Genomic DNA, 27352 nt, shown 5'->3' on the forward strand with positions numbered 1-27352 from the left:
AGGACTTCAATAACTCAGTCATGGGTTAGGGATTGTTATAAAAGTGGATGGGTAGGGTTCTGTGGCCTGCTTTGTGCAGGAGGTCAGACTAGATGATCATATTGGTCCCTTCTGACCTATGAGTCTATGAGTCTATAAGTCTATGCGAAGACATGCTAAGTAACCACATATCTGTATATCCTCAACTCATGTGTTTTGTTCCCCAATTTCCCCTACACTGATTGCAACTCACTTGTGTGGCTTATCTTATATTTGCATTGTAAACTAGCTCTTTAGGGCAGAGAATATGTCTGTTTTATTTGTTTGTGAAGTGCCTACCTTGCTTTCGGGAGTTTATGAAAAATTCACAGAAAGTTAGAATGGAAAATAACAAACATAAGTAAAACCAGATAAATATATCTTTAGTATTATAAGGATTCCCTTAAGTCATCTATTTAATAGTTGTAATTTATTCTGTACAATTTATATTGCCACTTTGACTAAACTTTATATTGCATCCTTGCACTACAGTAAGGTACTTAAGTACAATATAGTGCTAACTACAGTGATCTATATCAGTGGTTCTCAAACTTGGGCCACCGCTTGTTCAGGGAAAGCCCTGGGCGGACTGGGCTGGTTTGTTTACCTGCCACGTCCACAGGTTCAGCCGATTGCGGCTCCCACTGGCCACGGTTCATTGCTCCAGTACAATGGGGGCTGTGTGAAGCGGCGTGGGCCGAGGGATGTGGTGGCCACTCTTCCCGCAGCCCCCATTGGCCTGGAGTGGTGAACCGCGGCCAGTGGGAGCTGCGATCAGCCGAACCTGTGGATGTGACAGATAAACAAACCAGCCTGGCCGGCCAGAGGCTTTCCCGGAACAAGCAGTGGCCCAAGTTTGAAAACCACTGATCTATATGGTATAGTAGCACTTTAAAATAATTGATCGCGTATTGCATCTCCTGGCTTTTCACTAAAATTATCTTTTTTCTTTTACGTGAGATTAAAATATATATTCAACAAATGCATGTCAGGAAATTAGGCAAATATTATTTTGACCATTTTCTAAGGTAGCATAGGTCATGTATACATTTGGTTGAATTAGCATTCATGTAATATGTAAGGCTAAACTGGAAACATGTCTTACAAACATTCAGTCCTTTGTTTTCCTTGAAGGAAAAAAAATTCATAACTGACTTTCCACTCAGAAATAAAAGGGTAAACAGACTCGCATTAATGAGCTCATCTATCCAAATACATCAACTCTTAGTGTGCAGCATTTCTGCTATTGTGTCTGTCACAGTTGCTGGATTTTGATAAGTAAAAATCACTCATGGGATAAAACTAAGTATTCTCTCTGATTTGATAATCTGACATGAGTCTGTTGATCTTGCTTCATGCAGTGTCTACTTAAATTTGTCAGGCTAGCAACAGATGAATAAGCCCTGGACAGCTTAACAGATGACAAGTGAACCATAACAATTCATGGTCTCTTTGTGTGTGCATCTATTTTATGCATTAAATGGGAATCTTTTTTAAACGTCATCCTATCAAATGAAGGCACAGTTATGTTGTTTTAGTCAGAAGCCTGTTTTCCTTGCCCTGCTGGCATTATTAAGCCTGTTAGCTCTATAGGGGAAATCACTGCTTTGAAAGTGGAAAAACATCTTCATATTGCACAAAAATCACAAGTGTGCCATAGAAAATACACTAAAAGTAATTTTATAACAAATTGTGGCTTTAAAAATCTGAAAACAGTCACATGGCACTAAATCAATTGGGACCTCATTATTATTAATAATATTTACATATTTGTTTTAGTAGAACTCACAATGTTCTGTGCACTTTCAAGACATCCAAGAAAGAATGGTCACTGCTCCACGGGGCAGGACTCTCAGAAACATAAGCTGTTCCTTAAAAGGAATTTGTTAAGATAATTTTTTTAATATTTTTAAAAATCCTTATCTGTACTCCTAAATAACAACTTGGACAATTAAATACAGTAACTTTAAAAATGAAAAAATAATTTCATCATTTATTTTGTATTGTTTTGCATTTCATTTTGATTAGATTGACCAGTTCTGTTCTGATTTTCATTACCACAATAGAGGAAATGCTTAATTTAAAAAACAGTAGTATTCAGTGCAAGTAAAAACAAACACCACCACCCTTCACCTGATTAAATATTTCTGTTACCCCATTTTATTTCACCAAAGCACCAAAATTAAATTTTGAGTTTAAGCTACCTGACATAGTCCCTTTCACAAAATTCTTCCATATGTTTTTTTTTCATTATACTGACATGGAACTCTTTCAGGCACTCAGAATGCAGAGATACTGTTTAATTACAGAAACATAGCTATATTTCCTCCTTATTTATGCAATTTTGTGCCCTCTTATTCATTCTAGGGTGTTATTTATCTAACACTATGTTTTATTTTCAGTTAATTCCTCAATATCTATGCAGTTTACTATGACTGGATCCCAAAATAACTCTATGGTTACTACTCAGTAACTATATTCTGAATATACACAGTTCTCTCCTCTGACTATTATAATTGCTCAGCTTTGTTTCCTGTATTCAGTTTTTTAAAACTGTTTGCCAGTAACAAAGATGCTACCTCAGCTTCTCACTGCTTTCAGCTGAAGCAGCAAAGACTCCAACATTTGCATGAAAAAGAAAAAGGTTTATAAAACAATGTTCAAAAACTCAGACTTATTCACTTCCCTTCTCCCTGCCTAATCACACTTCCTGTGAAGTCAATGGGAGTTTTGTCTACACATAAAACTGGTGCAAACCCCATTATGACACACTGAAGCCATTTGTAAACTGATTGAAATCGCTGTAGCATAATTCAGTAACAGGATATTTGGTGATTTAATTAAATCAATTAAAAAAACAATTTTAGTTAAACCAGTGCAAGTTTTGTATGCAGCTCAGCTCTCATATGGAAGCAGGATAGGACTTTACTTGTCATCCTTCTACTTCCACACACAATCCTTCTTTCCTCTTTACAAGTTAGGCTGGGACCTTGTTCCAAAACATTAAATATTTGTGTACTGGGAGTCTGTTTTCCCTCCTCTTTCAACTCAGAATTGAAACAAAATAAATATTAACCAGAATATATTAAAGTTATTGTGGAGAGAAGTTTGTTGCCGATCCATATGGAGGGGAATAGGAAATAGAGAAAATGTAGGAGAGATGGTATAACGGAGTGGAGAAGGAAAGGCCAGAAAAGTTTGCATGTTTTTTAAACAACTTACAATTCAGCATTTTCACAACCCATTTTTGTGGAGGAGTTTTCCCTTCTGTTTCATTCAATATTTGCATATTTAATAAAAACAATACAGTAATCAGAATGTGCTTCCTGTTAACTCAGTGAGCCTTGAAATCATAGGGAGTTCTGTTTAAAAATTTATGGCACAATATAGTACCATAGGCTTGGCTCAGAACTATTCAGCCTTGGAATTTATTTTCATTTCAAATTAAGAAACCCAAAGCAATAAAAAGGGTAAAACCCAAGAAAAGGGTAGCACACACCAACAATATAATAAATGCAACAAAGGAAAACAAACATTTAAAACTTCATGATTTAGTTGTCTACAAATATGCAGCTTGATTATTTTTCAGGCTAGAATTGTGAAAGATATCTTTTCCTTATGGCTTTCACCCCTCATTTGCCAGAATGTTTTTCTTTAGAGAGAATAGGGCTTCAATTTTAGGGCCTGATACTTTAAACACATATAATTTTGTTCATGCAAATAGTGACAATGAGCTCAATGGGACCACTATATGCACAGTCATTTTTGTGCATAAATGTTTTCTGGATTGGGGTCTTAATCACTACAATATAGTAACCTGTTCCTTTCACTATGTCCAATGAAATCACTCAATGATATATTGTTAAATAAAAAAAATCTCATAGACCATAATATATTTTCTGACTACAGATATTTAGTAGTTAGTGTTTATAGTAACTCAGATGAGAACATTAAACTAAATTTAGGCTCTTGTTTTCCAATATTTGCTTCAAATTCATTTAATTGAACATATCTGTAATACTAATATGTGTTTATACTACCAGATGTACAATCAGTGCTATCAGCTAGAAAGGGTCTTGGGACTCAGGAATCCTTGGTTCTATTCCCAGATTTTCTATTGACTTGTATGTTAATTTGGACCTCAACTAAACTCTCTGTGCCTCATTTTACTGCCAAGTATTAGCTTCTTTATACATGTACCACTTCCCTTTTACTGGATAGAATGTTAGACCTGCTCCATTGTGTGCGATCATGTAGCCTTCCAGTGTCAGACTCACTAAGAAAGAAGTGGGTATGAAGGAAGATAATGTTGTAGTATTATGGATTTTTACAGGAAGCTTCCATGCATAAGCAGTGGTGTAGGAGAAAACACAAACACGCTTGAATAAAAATTGATTAGTGGGTGATGAATGTTAGCATCAATGGCAAAACTATTATGAAATCCAGTTTGGGGCAGTGGATCATCTGGCTCTAGACTCTCCCATCCTCTACAGGTCACTAGAAGGCTTGCGCTGTAGTGCTACCAATATGCTAATAATACTCAGAGCCAATGTCTCTCTACTTTCCCAGTGTCTGGGACTGGGATGAGAGGCAGGTAGCCAATATCCAATCCACAAAAGATGGAGATGAAATTGGTTTGTTAGGAGAAATATCCTGAGGATGGGGTAGAAATTATAGGTTGCATTTTAAGATGGATTTCAACCCAGATTCCATTTGTTGGTACAGTTTTTACTCAGTTTTTCATATACTATGTTATCATTCAAACAGTGCACCAAACACTGTCCATTTATTGCATCTATTAAATCCAGAGTAATTTCACTGACTCCAGAGGAGTTATTCTGGTTTGTACCTGTATACCTTAGAGCAGAATTTGACTCAGTAAGTTCATTTTACAGAGTAGATTTAATATGTGATTGTGACATTATCTGATTAGAGTATAACCATGCAAATCATTGTTGTTACCACTGTTATATAATTGCAACAAATCTTATATAAAATGTGATGCATGGCCAGAAAGGGTTTGTAGATAATATTTGTGGTTTTGTGTGTTTACATTGTGATACAGCATGGCCAGAGGGCAGCAGGAGAAGGTTAAAAGGGAGCCTTATTCCCTGTAAGGGGAAGAAAGTTTGCTATAGATTAACTAGAGCACCTGAAGCCAATTAGAGCACCTGCAGATAGTCACATGATAAAACCCCCCTGCTTCAATCAAACAGTGTGGGAGCTGGAGCAGAGAGGATTGGAGCAGAGAACAGTTTGAAGGGAAGCAGAGGACAGTTTAGAGAAGTGTTGCAGCGGGCTAAGAAGTCCAAGACCCTAGGTAAAGGGGCACCTGGCTTGTGCAGAGGAAGGGCAAGAAGCCCCCACAAGCTGAAGGGCAGGAGAGGGAAGTAGCCCAGGGGAAGGAACCATCAGATCAAGTGGCTCACCACTATCCTCAGGGCCCCTGGACTGGGACCTGGAGTAGAGGGCGGGCCCGGGTCCCTCCATCTCCACTCCCCTCCTCTAGGACACTAGTGGGGCAGTGAATATTCCAATTCAGGGGCAAGAAATGGTGCCCTGAACCCCCACCCCCTGCCAAAGAAGAGAAAGTAAGAGACTCATCATAATAGTGCTGGCAATTTGCCACAACATATATATTGTTAGAGTCCCTGTCTATGCTGTATCCTGTTAATTCAGAGATCAAAAGGAAATATTAACATTTAAATGAACTATAAACATAGTGATATCACTGTATTCATCTCTCATTGAAATGTATAGCAAATCCCCCAAGAATGGTGGAAAATGGGCAATTGCCTTATGTTAATCCTTGTGGCTAATTACTGGTGATGTTTAGGAAATAGGTCTACTTCAAAGTCTCCATGATTGCCTACTGGTCACCTCAGACTCCTAGCTGTCAAAGACAACCTGGAACTGTATAAAAATGTCTTGGGTCCTGATCCTTTTTATCTCAGATCTGCTTGATGCTTCATGCATGGGAAGCTTAAGTCCTAAGATTGAGAAGTCCAGTCCTAATCTGGATCACCCTGAAAATGAACATTGGACTATAACCTATGGACTAATTCTGTACGAATTCTTTGCCACTACAAAGCTCACCATCTCTACTATGAATTTGATCTCAGAACTACACTCTTGTCTGTATGTATAATGATCTCTTTCTCTTTTCTTTTTAAATAAATTTTAGTTTAATTAGTAAGAATTGGCTGTTAGAATGTATTTGGGTAAGATCTGGAATATTCATTAATCTGGGAGGTAATGTGTCCAATCCTTTAGGATTGATAGAACTTTCTTACATGATTAATAAGATTTTCAGTAATCCTCATCATATTTGACCTGGGTGTCTGGGTGGAGGCCTGAGGCTGGGTTGCTTTGAAGGAATTGTGTTGTTGGCTTCTGGGTAACTAGTGAGGTATTACAGAAGCTGTTTTGTGCTGGCTTGCAAAATCTAAGTATTGGAATATCCACCAGCTTTGGGGATGGTCTGCCCCATTCTTTGCAGTTCATCCTAACTGAGTGACATCAGCGTGGCTCCCTGGGATCCCAGTCACAGGGATACATCCTGAATCTAATGAAATATCATAGAAAATAGCTCATTTAGCCACCTAAGAGAATCTCAGTTCCAATATAGTAGGGCTAAATTGAGCACTAATAAATATCTGCAGGTGCTACATAATGTTCAGGCTACTAAGACAGCACATCTAAATAAATACACTAAATTTTGAGTTAAAAACAAGATACCCGATGACAGGCTTTTTTGCAAGTGAAACCTTTCATGCTGCTCAGTGATTTGTCTAAAACCAGTGTGTGTTGACACTATAACTTGGGGCAGAAAGCTGTTGTACATTTCCTCTCCACGCTGAGGGAGGCGGTAAATTTCATGAGCTTATGCTGTACAGTTCTCCGTAGTCTAGTGGTCCAGGGGGTGCTCAGTAGTACCCCAGTCCCAGGTGGCACCCTGAGGGGAACCCATCACACATATATCACACAAGGTGTATTAAGAGTTATGAATATGTGCTGGCATTATGACTCAAGTGTGAGTAAACCAGGTATGTGAGGGGGAGTTGGTAAACATGTTTATCCTAAACAAAGAAATGTGTGTTCCCTCAATTTACATGTAAACAGGACCATCAAGATACTAGTGGGTGAAGATGGCAGGAAACAGAACAATTTGCATTTCAGTAATCAAAAAGTGGGAGAAGAAAGAACATGGAGCTTCCTTCACCACAGACTCCATGTCACCTTCCTCACAGCTTGAATAAACTTTATTGTGAGGGGTAACCTTCAGAAGAATCAATTTTAAAGGTTTAATGGTCTATGAAGACAGATGGTCTCAGTCTCAAGTGATAACTAATCAACTTATTGTATACAATATTATTGCATTATAAAAGTACATAGAATGAGATATCTGAAAGCTAATGACACATGATTACAGTTCACAATGATATTATGTATTAACACTATATTAGGAAATATGAATAGTTCATGATATTATGATTTAAAGTCTTTGGCCAAACTGAGAGAAGAAGGTTCACTTCCAGACAGGATAGAGATAGCTACTTACCTGTCTCCTATGTATATTAAGCATGGGGGAATCAAAACTCAATTTACATACAGTTGGATGGGAATCCCACAGCAAGGGAAGAATAGCATGTGGTCATTGAACTTTGGAAGATACAAGCAAAGACAGAAGTCATCTATCATTAGACAGACTCAAGGGAACAGAGATCTTGCAAGCTGAGAACAATGAGTTCTTCAGCCAGAGGGGGACTGAAGTTTCTGGAAACTGAATATAGGTGAGAAACCATCTTGAACAAAACCTTTATCTTGCTATATTAGGTTTTAGATGCGCATTTTCACTTTTATTTGCTTGTAACTCTTTTACTTGGCATCACTTAACCCAATGGTTCTCAAACTTTTTTTTCTGCAGACCTCTTGAAAATTGCTGAAGGTCTCAGTGGACCACCTAATGATCTTTCCAAATGTTGTTTGCACTGTTAGCTAACTATTATAAAGCATTTTGGATAAAAGCACCATATTAATAAAACCATAATCATAATTAACATTTTTTGTTCTACAAATAAAAGTGCACAACTCATATTTTAATATCAGTAGTGTTACCTTCTAATGTGATGGATATGCCCTCTCTCCCCCACTGCAGCAGCCACCAACCTGGGGCTGAGAAGGAGGGCTGTCTCTCCCCGGCAGCCACAGACTGGAGCTGAGGAAAGTCACCTCTTTTTCTAGCCGCCACAGCCCTGCATGTCCCAAATTCCCGGAGCCTCCTCTTCTCCCCCCAGTTGCCCCCTCTCACCTACCTCCATTCCTCCCAAGGCCACCACTTCACCTTACATGTGCATCTTCTCCGGGGTCCAGGCATCTAATTAGTGGAACCATGCCTGTGCGGCTCCATTAATTAGGTGGGTGGCCCTTCATTCTCTTCAGTGTGGCCACCCAGGCATCCACCTTAGAGGGAACTATCTGTGGACCACCTGAATGGAGCTCATGGACCACAGTTTGAGAACCTCTGACTTAACCTATGTTCTATTGTTAATAAATTTGTTTTATATTTACTACAAACCAAGTCAATGCTCTTTTTAAATGAAAGTTAAGTTAATAAGTTTGTGTCTCTAGAGGAACAAATGGACCATATGTCTTTGAACTGTTCAGGAAAGGGTTGGACATTATAGAGCACGTGATTTTTAAAAATTCAGGATTGGCAGTATTTTGGGGTCACCTCGCTGGTTGTCGCCAATGTTGGTGGAAGCCAGAGAGGGGCTATAGACAGGCTGCTTGGGTCAGAGCTGCTGAACCAGGGCTGTCTAAGCACACAGACACTTGTAAGCTAGTTCTGAGCATCCATGACTGGGAGCTACAACAGCAAAGCATTGTGAGGCATCCAGGGCTGCAGTGCTAGTGCTGACAAAACCTCCTCACTGATCTGGATTGCACCTTCGAACATTACTGTGTCACAAGGCTTTTATCAATTTATAAGCCACCAAGTAACCAAGCCAAGTGAGAGATGAATGAATTAATTTTATTAATTCATTTTTAAGAACACAAGAGTACTCATGTAGACCTGACAAAACTGCATGTGCACATTAATTTTGCAAAGCAAAGTCTGTCTGCAACAAGCAACACAGCAGGAACAATTAATCAGAAACAGAACAACTGTATGTGCTGCAAACAAGTCAATCATTACCCATCAGTACTTAACTCTTTCAGGAAATTAGGACACGGTATTAAAGAGAAACTGAATAATTGCCATGTGTGAAAAATAAATTCATTGCTTTTCAGGTGAATAAATGCTGAATCTGGAGTGAGAAACTGAAGTAAAATTAACTAAATGCCATTGACTAAAGTGGATGTATTTTTATGTTTTGGATAAGAGAATCTCTAATGATATGGTCAGATTGTTCCCTCTGTCTCCATTGAAAACTCAATGGAATCCTACAGGTATAGCAGGAGTGGATAGTGACACCTCTGTAAGATAATACTTCCTCATATTTCACGGAATCCCTTTGTTGATGGTGAAGGAATAGAGCCAAGGGGATAGGTACTTGTCCTTAATCAGCCTCAAGCTCTCTCAAGAACACCCTCTAAGTTTGTGGTGAAGAGTGAGGTGGGGGCATAGAGTCACCTAAGCCAGTTTTTGTTCATAGCTGGAATTCTCAAACTGGCATAATGGGGACAGAGCTGGGGCTAGCATGTGATCCAATAACTCTAAGATGGGGTGCATCAAATCTGAAGCCAATTAAGTGTTAGATGAGTTATATGTCAACATTCTTAACTATTTCAATGTTCTTAACTCCCGCTGAAATTTTCCATTATTCTGAGAACGTAGATAGAGTTTGAGCAGAGTACTATCATTTTCCTCCCCAAAGCTGTTCCCACTGCTTCTATCAAAGGAGCCAAGTCTGAAATTTCAACTACAAAAGCAGTAACAGTGAATTGAAGTTTTGACATAAAATTTCAACCATGGCATGCAGAGATTCCTTGAGCATTACTATTTTAAGCATGATAATGTGAGACTGGAATTTTAGCATTAATACCAACAAAAACAACAGCAAAACAAGAAAACAAAACATCTGGTCTATCCACAAAATTTGGAATTATACTGGGAATTAGGAAGATAGGAAAGATCTTGGAATAACAGAAAGGCTTGACATTTTAATAACTTATACAGTGCAGCTGCTTAGAGATTTTTTAAAGCCTCATCGGAAACTTTAAGTCATATTCAATTTAGAGAGAATTCTGTTAATATAATGTATATGTTTGTAGTTCTGTTGCCTCTTCCTTTATTAATAAGAGTATCTGCATAAGAAACACCACCCTTATTCCTTATTAGTTTATCTATTTATGTAGCTGCTTACCTTCTACCTGAAATCACAATTCTCTTTTTCTGACTTCACAATTGGGGCTATGGTAATAATGTCATCAACAGACTGCAGATTGTAACTTCAGGGTGGGAATAAGCCACATGCACAAACGACCTTTTATAAAACAAAGCTGCTATTTTAATATAAATTTAGTACTAAAAAAGCAAGGGAAAATAAACACACCTCCTTCCACAATGGGATTTATAGGCAGAATTGTCTATAAAGGGTGTGTTCGGGGGTGGGGTTTTTGTTTTTTGTTGTTTTTTTTTAAAGCATTCTCAGATGAAGTGTCAAGCACATTTTAACACTAATGGTAGAGGTGCATTTTAAGAAATCTCCTGGAAGTGAGACAATTGGGAACTGTTATACTGGCCAGTGTGTATTTTATATTAGTGGAACTCATTCTCAAAGAGCTAGAGACCTGCTTCATTATCAGGTAGAGTTTTAAGAAACCATACAAGTGTGCGATGTACTGATAATGAACTGTGTTGTAAATGTGTGTAGCAAGATAAAGTAAAAGTAATCATGGTACCACCATCCCACTTAGAGTGAGCTACAGTGGTCTCTGTTAAAAGATCAGTTTTTACCTATTGTTACCATATATAGTAATATATCAGACAACTATTATTTTCTGTACTGAGAAATAATTATGGTATCTCACATCCAATTGTACAACTGTTAACAAAATGATGACTTTTAAATTATGACTATTGTTTATGCAAGAGATTCCCAAACACCCCACTCTTCCCATACTGTATGTTAGCAGGTACTTTTATGCCTCAAATGTATGTACAAAGAAGAGCACAATAAGAAAACAAAAGAAAATTGAAACATTCAGAGAAACAACAGAGGTCCTGATCCAAGCCCACTGTAGCTAATGGAAAGACTGTCCTGGAGTCATAAGCGCAGGAACTAGGGGTGCAGGGGGGTGCTCCAACACCCTCAGGTTTTAGCTGTGTCCTGGCCTGCTGGCCCCCCAGAGCCCAAGTCCCAGCCCGCCAGCCCCCAGGTCTCAGCTGCTGGCTCCCTGGTCCCAGCTAATGGCTCCGGGGTGGGGGTGGGGGAAAGGAACAGGGTAAGGGGGCTGGCTTTCAGCACTCCCACTATTCGAAGTGTTCCCGCGCCACTGCCTTGAGTTCAGTAGGATTGGATTAGGCCCATAATGAACACGTTGTTTGGCCAAAAAAGAAGTTCTCTCTTTCAGATAAAATACAAATGATATGTCAGAGGAATGCTACTTCTCTAGTATTCTACATACACTGTAACACAGTTACACTGAAAGTGAATATGTACCATCAGTACTCAACACAGAAAACTAGGTGGAACACCTTTCAAAACTCCCAAGACAAAAGACATGTATTTAATATAACCTGGATATACTACAACAACTTACAGCACTCACTAGCTTCAATCTATCAATTGTAATATTAAAGCCCATACAGGACAACCCACATTGCAAGATCAATGTGCAGACAGTTATTAACATATAGATACAATCATAAATATACAAAACAGCAGACCTGATTAATACCTTTAACTTACATTCTTTTAATCTCCTGTACAAAAAGTGCCGTTTGGTCTTTTAGCTGGAGCTTTCTATAGACAATTATAATCAAACACATACAATTTCATTTGGATGACTTTGTTAAAAATTCATTAACAAAAGGAGATTTTTCAGACACTACTTATAAGAATGTGACCATTACAATGGAAGTACAATGGCAGAAGCTGTCACTATACTCTGAACATTTGCAGTGAGAGTAGAACATCAGGAAGGCCTATGTAGAAGAGCTCTGCTGTTAGTACTTGCCCAATGCAGACTATTATCTAACTGGGATGATATTCTTATATTTATTTCATATGTTTGTTTAACTTTGGAACTGAGAGACAGTTTTGGCATGGAAGTGCCTTCATTTGTGTGGGAGACAGGAACCAGGCTGGGGCTCGCCTCTCTTATTACCGATATGCAAGTCTTATGCTGTATAATCAGTGTAAAAAATGTTGCTGAATTATAACACAATATATCATTATATATAGTATACATTCATCTGTCTGTATCCCTGACTCTTGAGGTTTTTACATATTATTGCATTATTTTAAATGTCTTGCTCACTGCCTTTTTAAAATGTCTTTCTATATATTCTGTAATAATGAATACCAAGATAATTAAAACAAATTTCATACAGTATGCAATGTGTTTCATTTCAATTAACTCTTATTTAAAAAAAAGTGAGAAGCTTCGACTACCCAAATGTGTTCATATTATATATTATGCACATACATACACACAATAAAAATGACGGTTACTAACTTGCAATTGGAGTTCTTTGAGATGAGCCTCTGCATATTCATACTTACGGGAATGCACCAATCGCTGTAACATAGACGGTACAGCCTTCTCAAGCAGTGCCTATCAGAGCGCCTGCATGCCACCTCCTACCCTTCATGAACATTTTGAGGGTGAGGCTATAAAAGAAGGTGCAGAGCCCTCTACTGCCTCAGTTCCTTTCAACTGCAGCACAGTACACTACGGAAGTGACCCCCTCTGGATCCAATGGACATGGAGCTTCTCTCTTATTACCATAATAATAGCTAGTTCTTCTGGGTAGTTTTTTGTTGTTCTTAGAGTTAGCCGTTTACTGATAAAGTTAATATAGGTTTTGTCTCAGTTCCTTTCAGAAGAGGATCTGAAGAAGTAGTAAGCAGGTTTCAAAAGATGTGCTTCCTGTCTGTCAGTTTCCCCAGCACTGGACGACCATGTAAGGTACCTAGCATGTGTTGGCGAGGGACATTATCCATCTAGATGTACTATATACTCTACATTTATGTCTAGAGTATGCTAGGAGAAACTCAATAGACTTCAGGCACTCTTACTTCAGGAACCCCATCAGCTAAACTTTTCCAGATCTGAGAAGTTGCAATATAAAGGGAAGAGACCTATGTTGGTTCTATCTTCAGCACCTGAAAAAATTAAAGTGCCTAGGAAGAATGTTGAATTGGCACTGGATTTGCCTCCATGTATGTTCACATGCTCAGAGGCCAGAACTTCAGATCTGTTCAACGGTTCTAAAGTGCTTGGAGCACTTTCTTCAAAGGTATTGAGCAAGCATAAGACTAAGCCTTTGGATCAGTCAGTTGTGGTTCTGAAGAAGAAGGCTGCTGCTAAAAGATCCATTGTTAGCAGAGCCTGATCTCAACAGGCAATTCATCAAATTCATTTGACTTGGATTCATCTTCCTCCTTTCCATGACAGACATCAAGATTGGGTCCATGAAGCACCCCTATCCTTGGACCTGAACCTGCAGATACAAGAATTTCCCCAGATCTGAAAACATCTAAAGTATCAGGCTGATACCAGTAGTTTTATTAGCTTTGGCACCACTATCAGATCTGAGAGACTGTGAGTGGTCCATCACAGGCAGTTAAATCAGCCTCTGGATTAGAGTGTCATATCTTTTCTGGAAAGAAGAGAGAGGTTCCAACAGTGGTTATTTCTCAATCTTCTACTCATTAGAGGTGCAGGTTGGAGGACATTCTGAGCTTTACTCCAGAGTTGTCACGGTCTCCACCTAAGATTCCTATGAGATCACCAGGCAAATCTTTCTGTCAATTCAGACCTATCCATCTTCTGGTTCCAATGTTATCCTCTAAAAAGCTCTGTTACCTATCCAAGATTGGATCTGCAAACAGAAGAGGATTAGGACAGATCTGCTCAACCTAGACAGCCTAGGTTTCAACTACCTAGGTCAGGGTTTATGGATCATTTGGATTTCTTTATCCCATGCGCATATTTCCATATGGGTGGTTTTGGCAAGAATGGCAGCCTTGAACTCCATGGCCATACTGGCCTCCAACTAGGACATCTATGGGATCTCCCCAATATGACTGAAAAAGAGAGCTCCTGCTGCTAAGAATGAGACCATATCAGTGCCTCTGGATTCTATAGGCCCAGATCCGTTAGTTTGCTGCTACTGTAATAGGTGATGTTTGTCAGAGGAAGATGAGGAAATAGTTGAGCATATGGAACGTCAGGAGTTTAAGACTGAGATGGAATCTGATTTGTTACCAAATGAAAATGGGGGGCATATCCTCTGTTTTCTCGTTCGGAAGATGCTCTCCAATTGTGTGAGCTAGCATGGTTTCAACAATAAAGTTACCTTTTGAGGCTATGGAGGAAGCTTCTTATCTCACGTTTAATATTTTGGTAACTCCCTCAAAAATAGTTTCTTTCCCTATTTTGGATTAAACAAACAAACAAACAAAAACAGCCTGCAAAAACTAGCTGGGCCAATTCAGCTTCTTGTCCACCCATTTCTAAGAAAGCTGATAAACTGTACTAGGCTGTAATATCCCATTACCGTTTCATTTACGGGATAAGATGGAGAAGGTTCTACCATCTAGTCTGCATCAGGTGGCACATTCCCATGAGTGGGACTATGCAGAGGCCACTCAAAGAAGAACCTGGGGCACATTGTATCCATAGTTCGCAGGAAGATAAAGTATAATACATTATTGGCCAGTCCTGGTCTATGGACTTCAATGGAAGAGTCAGTATCTGTAATATACAGGTCTCTAGTTTTCAAAGATGTGCATGTCTAAGTGCTCACATCCAATCTAGGCATATGAATCCTTATTGTATGCAACCAAGCAGGGATTACACACACAGACACAGATACAGACACAGACACACACCAGAATTTGCAATAACAGCCCCCAGCTATTGTGCATACATCAGGGATGTGTACACCAAGGTCTGCACACACATAAGGCAAACTCACCTTTGAGAGTTTGGATCAAAATATGTTGTTCTAAATTGTTAAGTGTCAGTTGTAAAGATTAGGGAGGACAAAAGTGACATTAAAAACAGTTATAAAATAGAATTTGCTGGGGGAGCAATCATATTTGCTGACAAGTGATCTGATATGTGCGGCTTTTAGAGCACAGGGCAAATTCTGTTTTTAGGTATACATTTGTAGCCCCAGGTTGTATGCATGAAACTGACAGCTGAGTTCAGATACACACTTATGTATTTTAAAACTCAGGTAAAACATTAAACACTGTAGGTGAAATTTTCAAATATGAAAATCCCAGCCCCTTTCTATAATTGTGATAATAGCAGCACAGTTATGGAGTGGTATGGTTACTAAGTGTGCAGTTTTGGTTTAAGATATACAGCTCTTGGGCACTGGAAGCATTTGGCCTTCAAATGTCGGCCTTAGTATTTGTAGGCCTAATCCTGCAAAATGTATGCACAGAAGAAACTTTACTCAAGTGAGAAGGTTCATGAACTTAAATGAGATCACCTCATCGGAGCAGAGTTATTAATATGCATATTTACAGGATCAGGCCCTGTAGCATTGCAAAGACCATTTCACATGTATTGTTTCAATCACCACATATAGAATAAACTGAAGAATTAGACATGCATTATAACACTATAGGCATGAAGTCACATAAATCAGTAGCAAAGCAAGGAGCATATATTGAAAGCACTGTGAATCTGTGCATTATGATGTTCCCTCAGTGACATGTGTGTTCCTAGAAGAGCTGATATAATATTTTCCTTACATTGTGCTATTCCACATATCTCAGTAAAATTATTAGGGTAGTCCTATGAAGAATAGAAGTAACTTACCTATTCATTTCTTCAAGACAGTCAGTTGCAAAGTAAAAGCTCTTAATTTTTGGGTGGCATGCTTTGAAGGCACTGTAAAACAAACAAAGGAGAAAAATGTAGTTTTCTTTTAAAATAGTTTGTCTATGATGACTTTATTGCCCTTTGTTGATAAATGTACATGATGAGGTTGAAAAGTCCTCCTCAGACTTACTTGCTCTTGGGTTCTTCAGAATGTTACAGAGTTACACATACATATTTCTATGTGAGTTCAATTAAAAATGATAAAAACAAAAATACCCTTTATCATCTATGGATAAAAACTTTTCAAAGTGATCACTCTTTAATTGACCTCTCAAGTCCTCATCCTCAAAGGAAACCTGAATAACTTTCAAAAGATGAGCCTGGCAACTTAAATTCATAACTTTGATAGACACTAAAAACCATGGACTTGATAAAGACACTGGATTTATGGCTCATTACAACAATCTGTAACTCACTAATCACCCTTTTCCCCACTTTGACTGCAGAAGTATTAACTGGCCATTTCACCTTCAGTGGTCTCCTACAATAGGTATTACTACCACTGATGGTTCCAAAGTGTGGAACTAAACAATCAGTTCACCTTATATTTAGATGTGACACTGAGTACATTTCCCAGGCCTGATGAAAAGCTCTCTGTAAACTTGGAAGCTTGTCTCTTTCACCAAGATAAGTTGGTCCAATAAAATACATTACCTCACCCATCTTATCTCTCTAATATCCTAGGACCAACACGGCTACAACAACACTGCAAAAAAGATCTGGTAGCACCCAGGATAAATTACCAATTCATTTCTGCATTTGTTTTGTCTCGCTAATCAGGGTCTTTTCATTCAAATTGAACTTGATGGCAGCAACCTTGTCACTCTGAGGGGATATAAGAAATATATGCTTTGCTGACAAGTGAAAAAAATGTGGAAGCTCTCATTAGTGGGGGCCACTCACCCCTGAGTTCAGAAACAGCTTCTAAGAGTGAAACTTAAACCATCCAAACTTCAAGTGGTCTTGGGATTTGTAATTTACTAGCTTTGATATTTTTTGTTTATTTCTTGTAGTCACAATGGGCTCAATTAACCGCTGGTGTAACTTCAAGGAAGTCAATGAAGTTACATGAAGGGTGAATCTGACTTGATTTCTGAAGCTGTCATCAGCTGTGTGGTCAATGTGCTATCTTTCACATACAGCTTTATCACAGCTGAGTTTTCATGCTGTGCCTATTGTCTAGATTATTTACCATTTCTTCAGTTTTGGGACCAGCCTCTGGCTAGTGGTTCAAGATGTGTATATCTCTTTGCATCTACTGTAGCATCATTCTCTTATAAAACTCCTGGGAAGGCATTCAGCCAACAGTTTTCTATTCTTTCACTAAAGAACTCATCCCAGGTCACTGCAGAGCTACAGCTAATATCCCACAATGTGTAATCTTTCATTTCCTGAAAGGCAGTCATTTTACAGTAGATATCCACTGTTCATGTAAAAAAAGTCACTTCCTCTGTTACAAATGCTCTGGCATTAGTTAGCAGAAAAATGAAAGAAATTTCTTAGTCTGTAGTTTTCACTGGTAAAATGGATAAGATGAAGAGTTGTCCACTAGCAAAATAACTTTGGAGGGTTGAATAGGTGATGATTCTGCAGGTGACTATGTGACTACAAGGACAAAACTCTGTACTTTGCATAATTTATTAAGCCTATTTTCAGTTATCTATATGTTTGTTGAGTTTACGTACTTTATTGACAGTATTATGTGCTTAAAGCATGTGGGATTTGCATCAGAAAAAATAATCTCATTTTATTATCAATACAACGTGCACGAGTCTTAGGCATCATTGTGAACAGTCCATGCAAGCACTGATCTTGGATTCAGTTGAGGAGGACTTCTGTGAATCCTGTTTTGGACTTCATATGCAATAAACTGTGGAAGTAACATTTTGTTCATGATAGTTAATACATGTTAGAAGTGTGTTTGTCTTAACAATACTATATGTTGTATGGTACTCCATAAAATTCCCCTTAAAATATGTGCCGCCTCCTATAAAAAAAGTGTGTGTAGAGGCAAAAAATCATGCTGATATATTCATTTTTTAAACATTATCTTAGCTCTGTTTTAATAGAAACTCAAGTTAATGTGGTGCTGTGCAAGAAACAAGACTGATAATGTTATAGACTGACACCCTTTAATTATCTACAGAACAGGCAAGCTTCTTGCACCCAGCACTGCAAATATATCTCAGATCTGGTCTATGGGATCATGTCTTGAAGTAGGCCTGTAGTTCATTATTCTTTCTTATTCAGTTCTTGGCTTATCTTTTGACACTGCCTGCATGGGTGCCAATGATATGGACAGCTGTCCACCAAGAATTGGATTGAGAACCCCAAATTATTTTCCATGCAGGTCCTTAAAACAGGTTATCTGATGAAAATAAGTAGACTGTGAACCTAGAGATGAATGGCTTTGTATCCTATTAATAATTTCAAAATCAATTATATGGAAAACCATGGGGAGGCTTAGTCTTTCAAAGTTAATGGATTCTTATAAAAAAGCACCCATTAAAATGAAGTATTTTGGATATGCTCCCTAACTTGAAAAATGTTCTTCTGCCAATGTCCTGATCCATCCAGCATAATCAAAGGCAAGCATCATGCTCCAGAACAACATTTATCAAACTGTTGTCTGTGGAGCACTGGTGGTCTGCAGAGATCTAATGGGTTACATGGTGCTCCTTTTTTCTAGCTACTTTTACAGGCTAGAAGTGGCCCACTTCACTTATCCATGTACTTCACTGAAAGAACAGCTTAGCTGCCTATAAAAGGAGCTGGAAAGAAGAAGGATCCCTAATATCTGTTGCTGTGTAAGAGGATGCAAAGAAAGAGAAACTTCTGTCAGGAAGCAAAGCCACCGGTGGGACAATAACAATTAGCTAAATACTTTATCATTTGTTACCACTGGGATATTGCATAGTAAAAATTGGATGGCAAGTGGTCTTCCCAAGTTCAGGGGCAGGTGGCTTGCACAAAATTGAGGTGAGGTGCTGGTCTGAATGGGAGCAGTGGTAGTTCACAAGACACTGTCATTCACACTACAAAAAAATGTGATAAACCCTGGTGGTAGCATGGTGTTCAAGGCTAGGAGCTAAGACTGCTTAGTTCTAATTCATTCTCTGCCATTTATTATGCAGCCTTTGGCAAATCACAAACCTCACTGCCTCAGTTTCTCTGTGTACAAAAAAAGGAAACTTACCTCACTTGGTTGTTTCAATTAGATAACATTTGTAAAGTGCTATATAAGTCCTAAGTGCTCTATCATAATCATACCCACATATCGTCCCACTTCCTTCATATTAATTCTTTCATTACTGATTATCTTCAATAGCTCAATTCTGTGTTAATGGCTTTAAAATTGTTTCTACAACATCTGGACCAGAATTAATTTTATATTTAAAAAGTAAAAATATTAGGCTCCCCATTTTTATTTTTAGTAAGATGTCCAAGGACATGATTTTGATTTTACATCTGCAGGTACATTTTCACGAACACCAGAAGTTTCTGTATGTATACAAACTTAATGTTATAAGATATGCAGGAAAATGCATGTGAAATCATTCAGGCCTGGACTGACAAGAAGACCCAGAAATATTGCACATGTGGAAAGATGGCTGAAACCAAAAAACACACAAGGGGACTAATTCATTTTACCACTGAAATAAATGGAGTTACACCAAGGAATAATTTGGTCCTTCACATATGTATTTTGTACAATTAACTGAATTTTTTTTTAAATAAAAGCAAAGCACTCTATACTTTAACAAGAGGAAATCTCCTTTCCTTCTGTCCTCTTCGGAATTTGATTTTATATCAGATATCATATTTGTTACCTCCAAATACCGCCAATGTTATTTCATTGACACCAAGGGGAGTTGGATTAGGCCTTGCAATAATAACAGTTTTCCAGTATCAGTGTGGGGGTTAGGTGCTTGCACACATGTACATTTTGCTGAAGCTATATTTATGTGGTGTTATTTCTTTAGCAAATATATGCTTATTGTTGAACTCCTATAATGGTTCATCATAATCTGTACTGTAGTGTATCTAGAAAAAGGTCCTTAAATAAAAATGGTAAAAAGTCAAGCCAAACAAAATGAAATTACTATTACTTTATAGCTACATTATAATTTATTATGGATTTTATCACAGAATTTACTACCATAATAGTGAGTTTCCTGTCTTTTTACTGAGTTTCTGGTATCATAGACATCCTCTTGCTCTCTGAGGGAGGTTGAATTCTCACCTCAGGGTTTCCTCAGGCAGAAGGGTGATGGCTATGTATTTTTCCTGGGTCCAGGTTTGTGCAGTGTGCAACTTCCAGGTCTTTGCTGGGATACAGAACAAGTTTCTTTTAAAATTTTGTGCCAAACTCTTTTGTTTGGGAAAGCCATTGGTGCGGCATCAAAGGAGAGTCTCAATATTTGTACTTGTTTTATATACGTGCAATTTTAAATAGAATTTTGGCTGCACTGTTTTACCGTGAGATGCCTAGAATGGTATGAGGGAAAGCACCCATAAGATTACAGGCTCTGTCATATATTCCTAGTGCTCTCTCAATTCCCATTAAAGAAAATGGCCCCAGCTCCTTGGCTAGTGTACATCAGCCATGCTTCATTGACTTCAGTGGACTGACAGATTTATATTAGCCAAGGATTGTAGTCAGTAGGCCTAATTCTCATATCATGCTGGCATCAGACAGATTTAACTCCATTGATTTAAATGGAATAATTCTCATGAGGTCACAATCAGGCCCAATGGGAAATGTGAACATTCATCACCTTGCAAAACTTGGCCAATTCAGTACATATAGGTATGCATCTTTAAAAAAAAAAACCTCTGCTTTTCCTGAGTCATCCTCCTTTGCAATAAAATAGCTGTTGAGAGCAATACTAGCTTTATGTAACTCACATTTCCATAGTTGTACAATAGGGGATATTCTTGACAAACAAATGAAGTCCTCAGGAAATGAAGGCGTCCATTATGATGATATATTCCATGATTAATAATATTTTGCAATATCTAAATTAGAGTACCTAGCCTTGTATGATCATTAATAGATGTAAGAATTGGCCCAGGAAACAGTAAACATATAGTTATGAAAAAAGCTGAGATGAACATTTGTTAATATCCTGAATTTAAATCATGCTGTAATATTTACCATTATGATTTATTCTGACTTTCAGAGACACAAATCAAAGCAATTGAAATCCCAGTTTTGCTGGTTTCTTCTACACCCCATCATCAACAGTAACCGAATTTTCCAAGACAAATGCATTCAAAGGAGGTAAATGTGGAAACAGCATAAGAATACAGAATCCTCTGCCTGTACAGTTTCCTCTCTGTTGGCAAATTAATTATTCATTAGGGGTGACATTTACCCCTGGGCAACGGCTCAGCATAAAGCCCATTTAAGTTTCACTTCAGCCCATGAAATAGGACTAAAGTGACTTATAGGCCTTGAGCTGGCCTTGTAGTAAATGTTAATTTCACCTATAGACATTTTATACTCTTAACTCACTGACGGATTACTGGTCATTTGCAGATGATTGAATTGTATCACACTCTGTTATGACCAGAATTTGATGTTTAATGAAGTTATGAGGACAAAATATCCAAGAGAAATGAGTTATTAATACCAGTTGGGGAGATGATGTAAAGGTTACAGTAAATAAGCAAAAGTACAAAAACATTGTTAATATTGTAATTGTTATAAATATTACTTGAGAATTGAATTAACTAGAAAAATTCTGTTTTGCAAACGTAAATAGTGAATTCCAGAACAACCCCTTAAAAGAAATGGAACATTCTTATGGTGCCCACTAGATGGCGCACACTAACTAATTATATGTATTACAAGTCCTTGGACATAGGAATCCCGCCTTATGTCGGATGCCACTTACACCACTTTTCAATTGACTGTTTGTTTCGCCCCTACCGATTCTTGTTTTGCCCTTACAATGCTCAATTTGCATAAAGTTTGCTTAGAATCACTTTTTGATTGTGTTATTGTGTATGGAAATGGGAGGGGTCGCTTCTGATTGGCTTCTAGGCAGCAAGGTACATTGTTGCCAGGTAGGGTTGCTGCTTGTTTTTGATTGGCTGAGCCCAGCATCAGGAGCCAATCAGAAAGTTTGAACAGTGATTGGCTGAGGCTCAGCATGTGTGCTGGTCTCCTTGGCTTTCTGAGCCTGTGTTGTGGGCATTCTGAGCAGCAAATTTGAGTTTATATATTTATTTGAATGCTGTTTACAAAACAGAGTGTATAGTAAATACATTGATGCTGCAACATTAGTCATCTATAATTCATTTACTACAAAAATCTGGGTTACTGTGGTGAAAATAGTGTATCAAGCCTTGGTTTAAGAACCAATCCCACCTTCATACCATTGATTCCTATGCGAAAACCCGTTTAGACTTAAAACGCAATTCTGAGTAACGAACTCTGTCTTCAAACCAATTTTGAGCACTTCAATAACTCAGTAATGGGTTAGGGATTGCTATAAAAGTGGATGGGTAGGGTTCTGTGGCCTGCTTTGTGCAGGAGGTCAGACTAGATTATCATATTGGTCCCTTCTGACCCTCGAGTCTATGAGTCTTAAGTCCAAGGACTCCCTGTATATTAAAAATAAGGTTCCAGTGCAATGGCTTTTTGGTTCTCGTTGCTACATATAAGAAATTACAGGTGGCCTGTGATCCATCTGTTGACTGCTGCTGCTGTTTTTAATTTAACATTTTTAGTGGCACATGGCCTAGCTTCAGAGCACTGGAAGTGTCCAGTTTAGTAATCCTTGACTATGTCTTTCACTCTCTTCCATGCTTAATGACTACCAGAATTCCTATGCATCTCTGGCAAGATAGATGGGACTTTTGCCTCTCTCTGGAGTCCCGATATCAAATGAATGTGGTGCTCAAAAATCTACAATGAATGGGTCATTAAAATGCAGATAATGCCACTCCCTGACCTCACATGGGTGATGTGGAGAAAAACTAATGTTTGTGAAAAAAGGTGGGTAAGATAATATCTTTTACTGGACCAGCTACTGTTGGTGAGAAAGAAGCTTTCGAGATTACACAGAGCTCTTCTTCAGGTTTGTGAAGCACTCAGATATTCTAGTGGTGAGTACCATAGAGAAGCCCCTGAGGAAATTAATAATTGTATTCAGAGCAGGGTTTGAATGATGCAGAAGGGTATTTTTCATTCTGTGGCTTCAGGTTAGTGCAGTGCCAGAAATCAGTGTCTGTTAGAATTGTGTTCAGAGTCTCTTGATATGAAAAGCGATTGGTGTGACATCCAAGGTGTATATTTTTACTTATTGTGTTACATAGGTGGAATTTTAAATAGAATTTGGACTGTACTATTTCATTTTGTGGTGTCAAAAATACTCCGGCAATAAACTTCCATTAGATAAAAGGCCCGACCTGAAATTCTTACATATTCAGAACTCATATTGAATTGAACAGGACTTTTGGATACACAGGGAATGTTAGACTGAGACCTCAAATGCTTTAGCATTATTCTGATAAACAGTGATTCATTACAGATGGATCCCCACTAATCTCAGCTCTCATAATTAGTTTGATCAAAGGCCATCATGAAGTAGCAGCACATTTAAATTATTTACAAGAAACATATAACTGAGAAACTGCTGAGACTAAGCCTACTAAACACATTGACAAACTCCATGTTGTTTGTGAATAGAGAAGTACATTTTTTAATAAAGTGGGTGGAAAAAGTGCAAAATAAATCCAATCAAGTGTTTATATTTGGAAAAGTAACATGAATATATGAATGATACATACCAGGCAAACTAAATGATTAGTATACTAGCATATATTATGTTTAGAATGAAATGTTATTAAAGTTTTAGAACTTGATCCTGCCCCCACTGAAGACAATGGGTTTAAGTAAGGATAAGAAAGTAGGGTCAGGCAACCTTATACATTTACCATTGTATCATAACCACAGAATGGACAGTGTCTTTGAAAAAGAGACCATTTAAACAAGTGATATTTGTGCTACCTCATATGAAGATTTAAACTACTTTGGTTTCTGTTTGGGTTCTTATATTTCTGCTTACTCTTAAAATGTTTTTTTTAAATATGATGATGGAGATACTGCCTAAAATCAATGGAACATCTTTCAGTGACATCAGCTATCCAACCTCCATTGGTAGCACCGAGAACATCTTACCACTCAAATATAGAGCCTGAAATCATTACTCTAACTCTGGAGGAGAGCTAAACTTGGGTGAGATAATGCCATGACTCCTATTTATAAATAAGTACCTTCATTAATTGTATGAGTGAGACAACAGTTCAAACCACATAGGACACAGTAGTCTAATAGCTATGCATTTTTGTCAAAGTTTCTCAAGGGTATTCCACTCCATGTGTAACATGGGCACAGTAACAATTATTCAGTAAATCAGCTTCTCCATGATTGATAAGAATACTGGAAAGAGAAACATCTATTTATTTTTGCTGTTGGAATCAAATTTCCTTTATTCAATTAACAGAGGTCCAAATCCTGCACTCTTTACTTTTTGAAAACTCTGCATTATGGCAATAGGTGCTTTGAGAGAAAAGTGCAGGATCAGCCCCTAAATGACTGACCCTACTAGTTTTGTGTCTGTGCTCTGAAATAGAGGAAACAGAGTTAGTGCTATCTCAGCTAGAGCTATTTATACACTAACCCTAAGAACTCTTTTTAGACCATTTTTCTTCTGTTTATTTGAAATAAATTGAAACCACAAAACAAATAATTGATAAAATTGTTAGTCCTTCTTCTCCAGAGGTGATCCTGGCAATTACAGGCCAGTGAGCCTGACTTCAGTACCAGGCAAACAGGTTGAAATTAAGTAACAAACAAAATTGTCAGATGCATAGATGAACATAATTTGTTGGGGGAAAAGTCAACATGGTTTTTGTAAAGGGAAATCATGCCTCACCAATCTACTAGACTTCTTTGAGGGGGTCAACAAGCATGTGGACAAAGGGAATCCAGTGGATATAGTGTACTTAGATTGTCAGAAAGCCTTTGATAAGATCCCTCACCAAAGGCTCTTAAGCAAAGTAAGTTGTCATGGGATAAGAGGGAAGGTCCTCTCGTGGATGAGTAACTGATTAAAAGATAGGAAACAAAGGGTAGGAATAAATGGTCAGTTTTCAGAATGGAGAGAGGTCAATAGTGGTGTCCCCAAGGGGTCTGTACTGGACCCAGTCCAATTTAACATATTCATAAATTATCTGGGAAAAGGGATAAACAGTGAGATGGCAAAATTTGAAAATAATACAAAATTGCTCAAAATAGTTAAGTCCCAGCAGACTGAGAAGAGCTACAAAAGGATCTCTCAAAACTGGGTGACTGGGCAACAAAATGGCAGGTGAAATTCAATGTTGATAAATGCTAAGTAATGTACATTGGAAAACATAATCCCAGCTATAAGAGACGACTAAAGGGGGATATGATGGAGGTCTATAAAATCATGATAGATGTGAAGAAAGTAAATAAGGAAGTGTTATTTACTCCTTCTCATAACACAAGAATTAGCGGTCACCAAATGAAATTATTCAGCAGCAGGTTTAAAACAAACAAAAGGAAGTATTTTTTCACACAATGCACAATCAACCTGTGGAACTCCTTGACAGGATGTTGTGAAGGCCAAGACTATAATAGGGTTAAAAAAAGAACTAGATAAATTAATGGAAGATAGATCCATCTATGGTTATTAGCCAGGATGGACAGGGATAGTGTCCCTAGCCTCTGTTTGCCAGAAGCTAGGAATGGGCAACAGGGGATGGATCACTTGGTGATTACCTGTTCTGTTCATTCCCTCTGGGGCACCTAGCATTGGCCACTGTCAGAAGACAGAATACTGGGCTAGATGGACCGTTGGTCTGACCCAGTATGGCTGTTCTTATGTTCTGTAAATCCCATCACAGTAAGAAATCTTTATCTACTTCCTAAATAATATACTTTCCTCCTTCCCCCACCCCCCGAGTCTTTCATTTCATTAAAATAGGAATTGGGTATCTGGATAGCTAAGAGAAGAGTTTTCTAATTGTTTGTATTTGCATTACAGTTTATACCACTTAGTCCAAGTTATATTTTTTAAGTAAATAAGAAACACTGGTGCCCGTGAGGCTGTAAAACAATATCGGCCTGTTTTAGGGTTTGCTATGTAAACTCCTTTTCTGGAACTTTTTGCATTCTTAGTACAGATTGCAGATAAAGACAGACATACCACTTTCTCCAGTGCCATACTTTACACAATATCCTTACAAAGGTTCCTTTCATTTGTAGAACAGTTTGACTCATACTCACTGTTTCCTTCTGCATTCAATGGCTCTATCTATCCTGAACTCAGGTAAACTGATGAATCCTTCTGCTTTTTCATCCTATCACGAGAGAAGAGGAAGTGCAGGTGAAGATGAGTACATTATTGAGAAAGAGAGAAATGAGGTGAGAACTGTACAGCTGTGACTTATGGTTCAAAGGCAGGTCAAGTCCAATTAATAAAGATAAAGAATACATTGTTCCCACACCATTAATTCATGAAGATAGTTTACTTAAACATATGCTGTTGACAGTTTTTTATAAAGTGACTGACTTGTCAGTTCTCTAACTATGTCACAGTAACACCAGCCCTTCTGTGATAAAGACAATACAGAGCACATTCAGATGTGAAAATTACTTTAAACATCATACTAGGTATTTGAACCCATTATTAATAACTCTACAGAGAGGTTCTCAGATTTTTTTAAAGAGTATATTACATCTTAACAGTGATTGTATTGTGGACACTTCTCTTCCTAATGGTGACTGAAAACATTACTGTGGTAATTTCAACAATTGTTTGCATGGAAAAGTAATATTAGAAAAGTATTTCATGTAATTTTCATTTCCTTAAACATGATTTAACCGTGGAAGAAGAAGACCAGCACAATATGACCGGCCAGCTTTCTGAAGACCACCCATAAGCGCTGCGCAGATCACTGATAGTTCATGTATCACAAAGCGTGGGAACCACTGGCACACATAAGGAGCACCATCTAACATTTGCAGACACATCAGTAAACCAGTATACACACAACACAAGCATTCACTCAAATTGTTTTGCTATTACCCTCAGCATAATTTAAGAAAACCTAATTTTAAAAATAAGTCTCCATGACTCAAATCAACTGCTCTCCCGAGTCAGGTTTTCACATTTGGTTTAATTTTTAGAATGTAGGAATTAACTCATCCCAGGTGTAACTC

At 38.0% G+C, this 27352-nt stretch overlaps 1 protein-coding gene across 1 annotated transcript in view; it reads right to left on the bottom strand.

Annotated features, from left to right (window-relative positions):
* Nucleotides 1-27352, bottom strand: part of LOC116816345 (connector enhancer of kinase suppressor of ras 2-like) — a 518029-nt gene that overhangs the window by 29879 nt on the left and 460798 nt on the right. The window contains exons 22-23 of the mRNA XM_075068744.1: nucleotides 26417-26490; nucleotides 16030-16101 (exon numbers count right to left, since the gene is read on the bottom strand). Of these exons, the coding sequence (XP_074924845.1) occupies nucleotides 16030-16101; nucleotides 26417-26490 (146 nt within the window). The remainder of the gene's footprint in view (nucleotides 1-16029; nucleotides 16102-26416; nucleotides 26491-27352) is intronic.

The sequence above is a fragment of the Chelonoidis abingdonii genome, chromosome 8 (assembly GCF_003597395.2).
Source record: "Chelonoidis abingdonii isolate Lonesome George chromosome 8, CheloAbing_2.0, whole genome shotgun sequence".
Classification (NCBI taxonomy): Eukaryota; Metazoa; Chordata; order Testudines; family Testudinidae; genus Chelonoidis; species Chelonoidis abingdonii.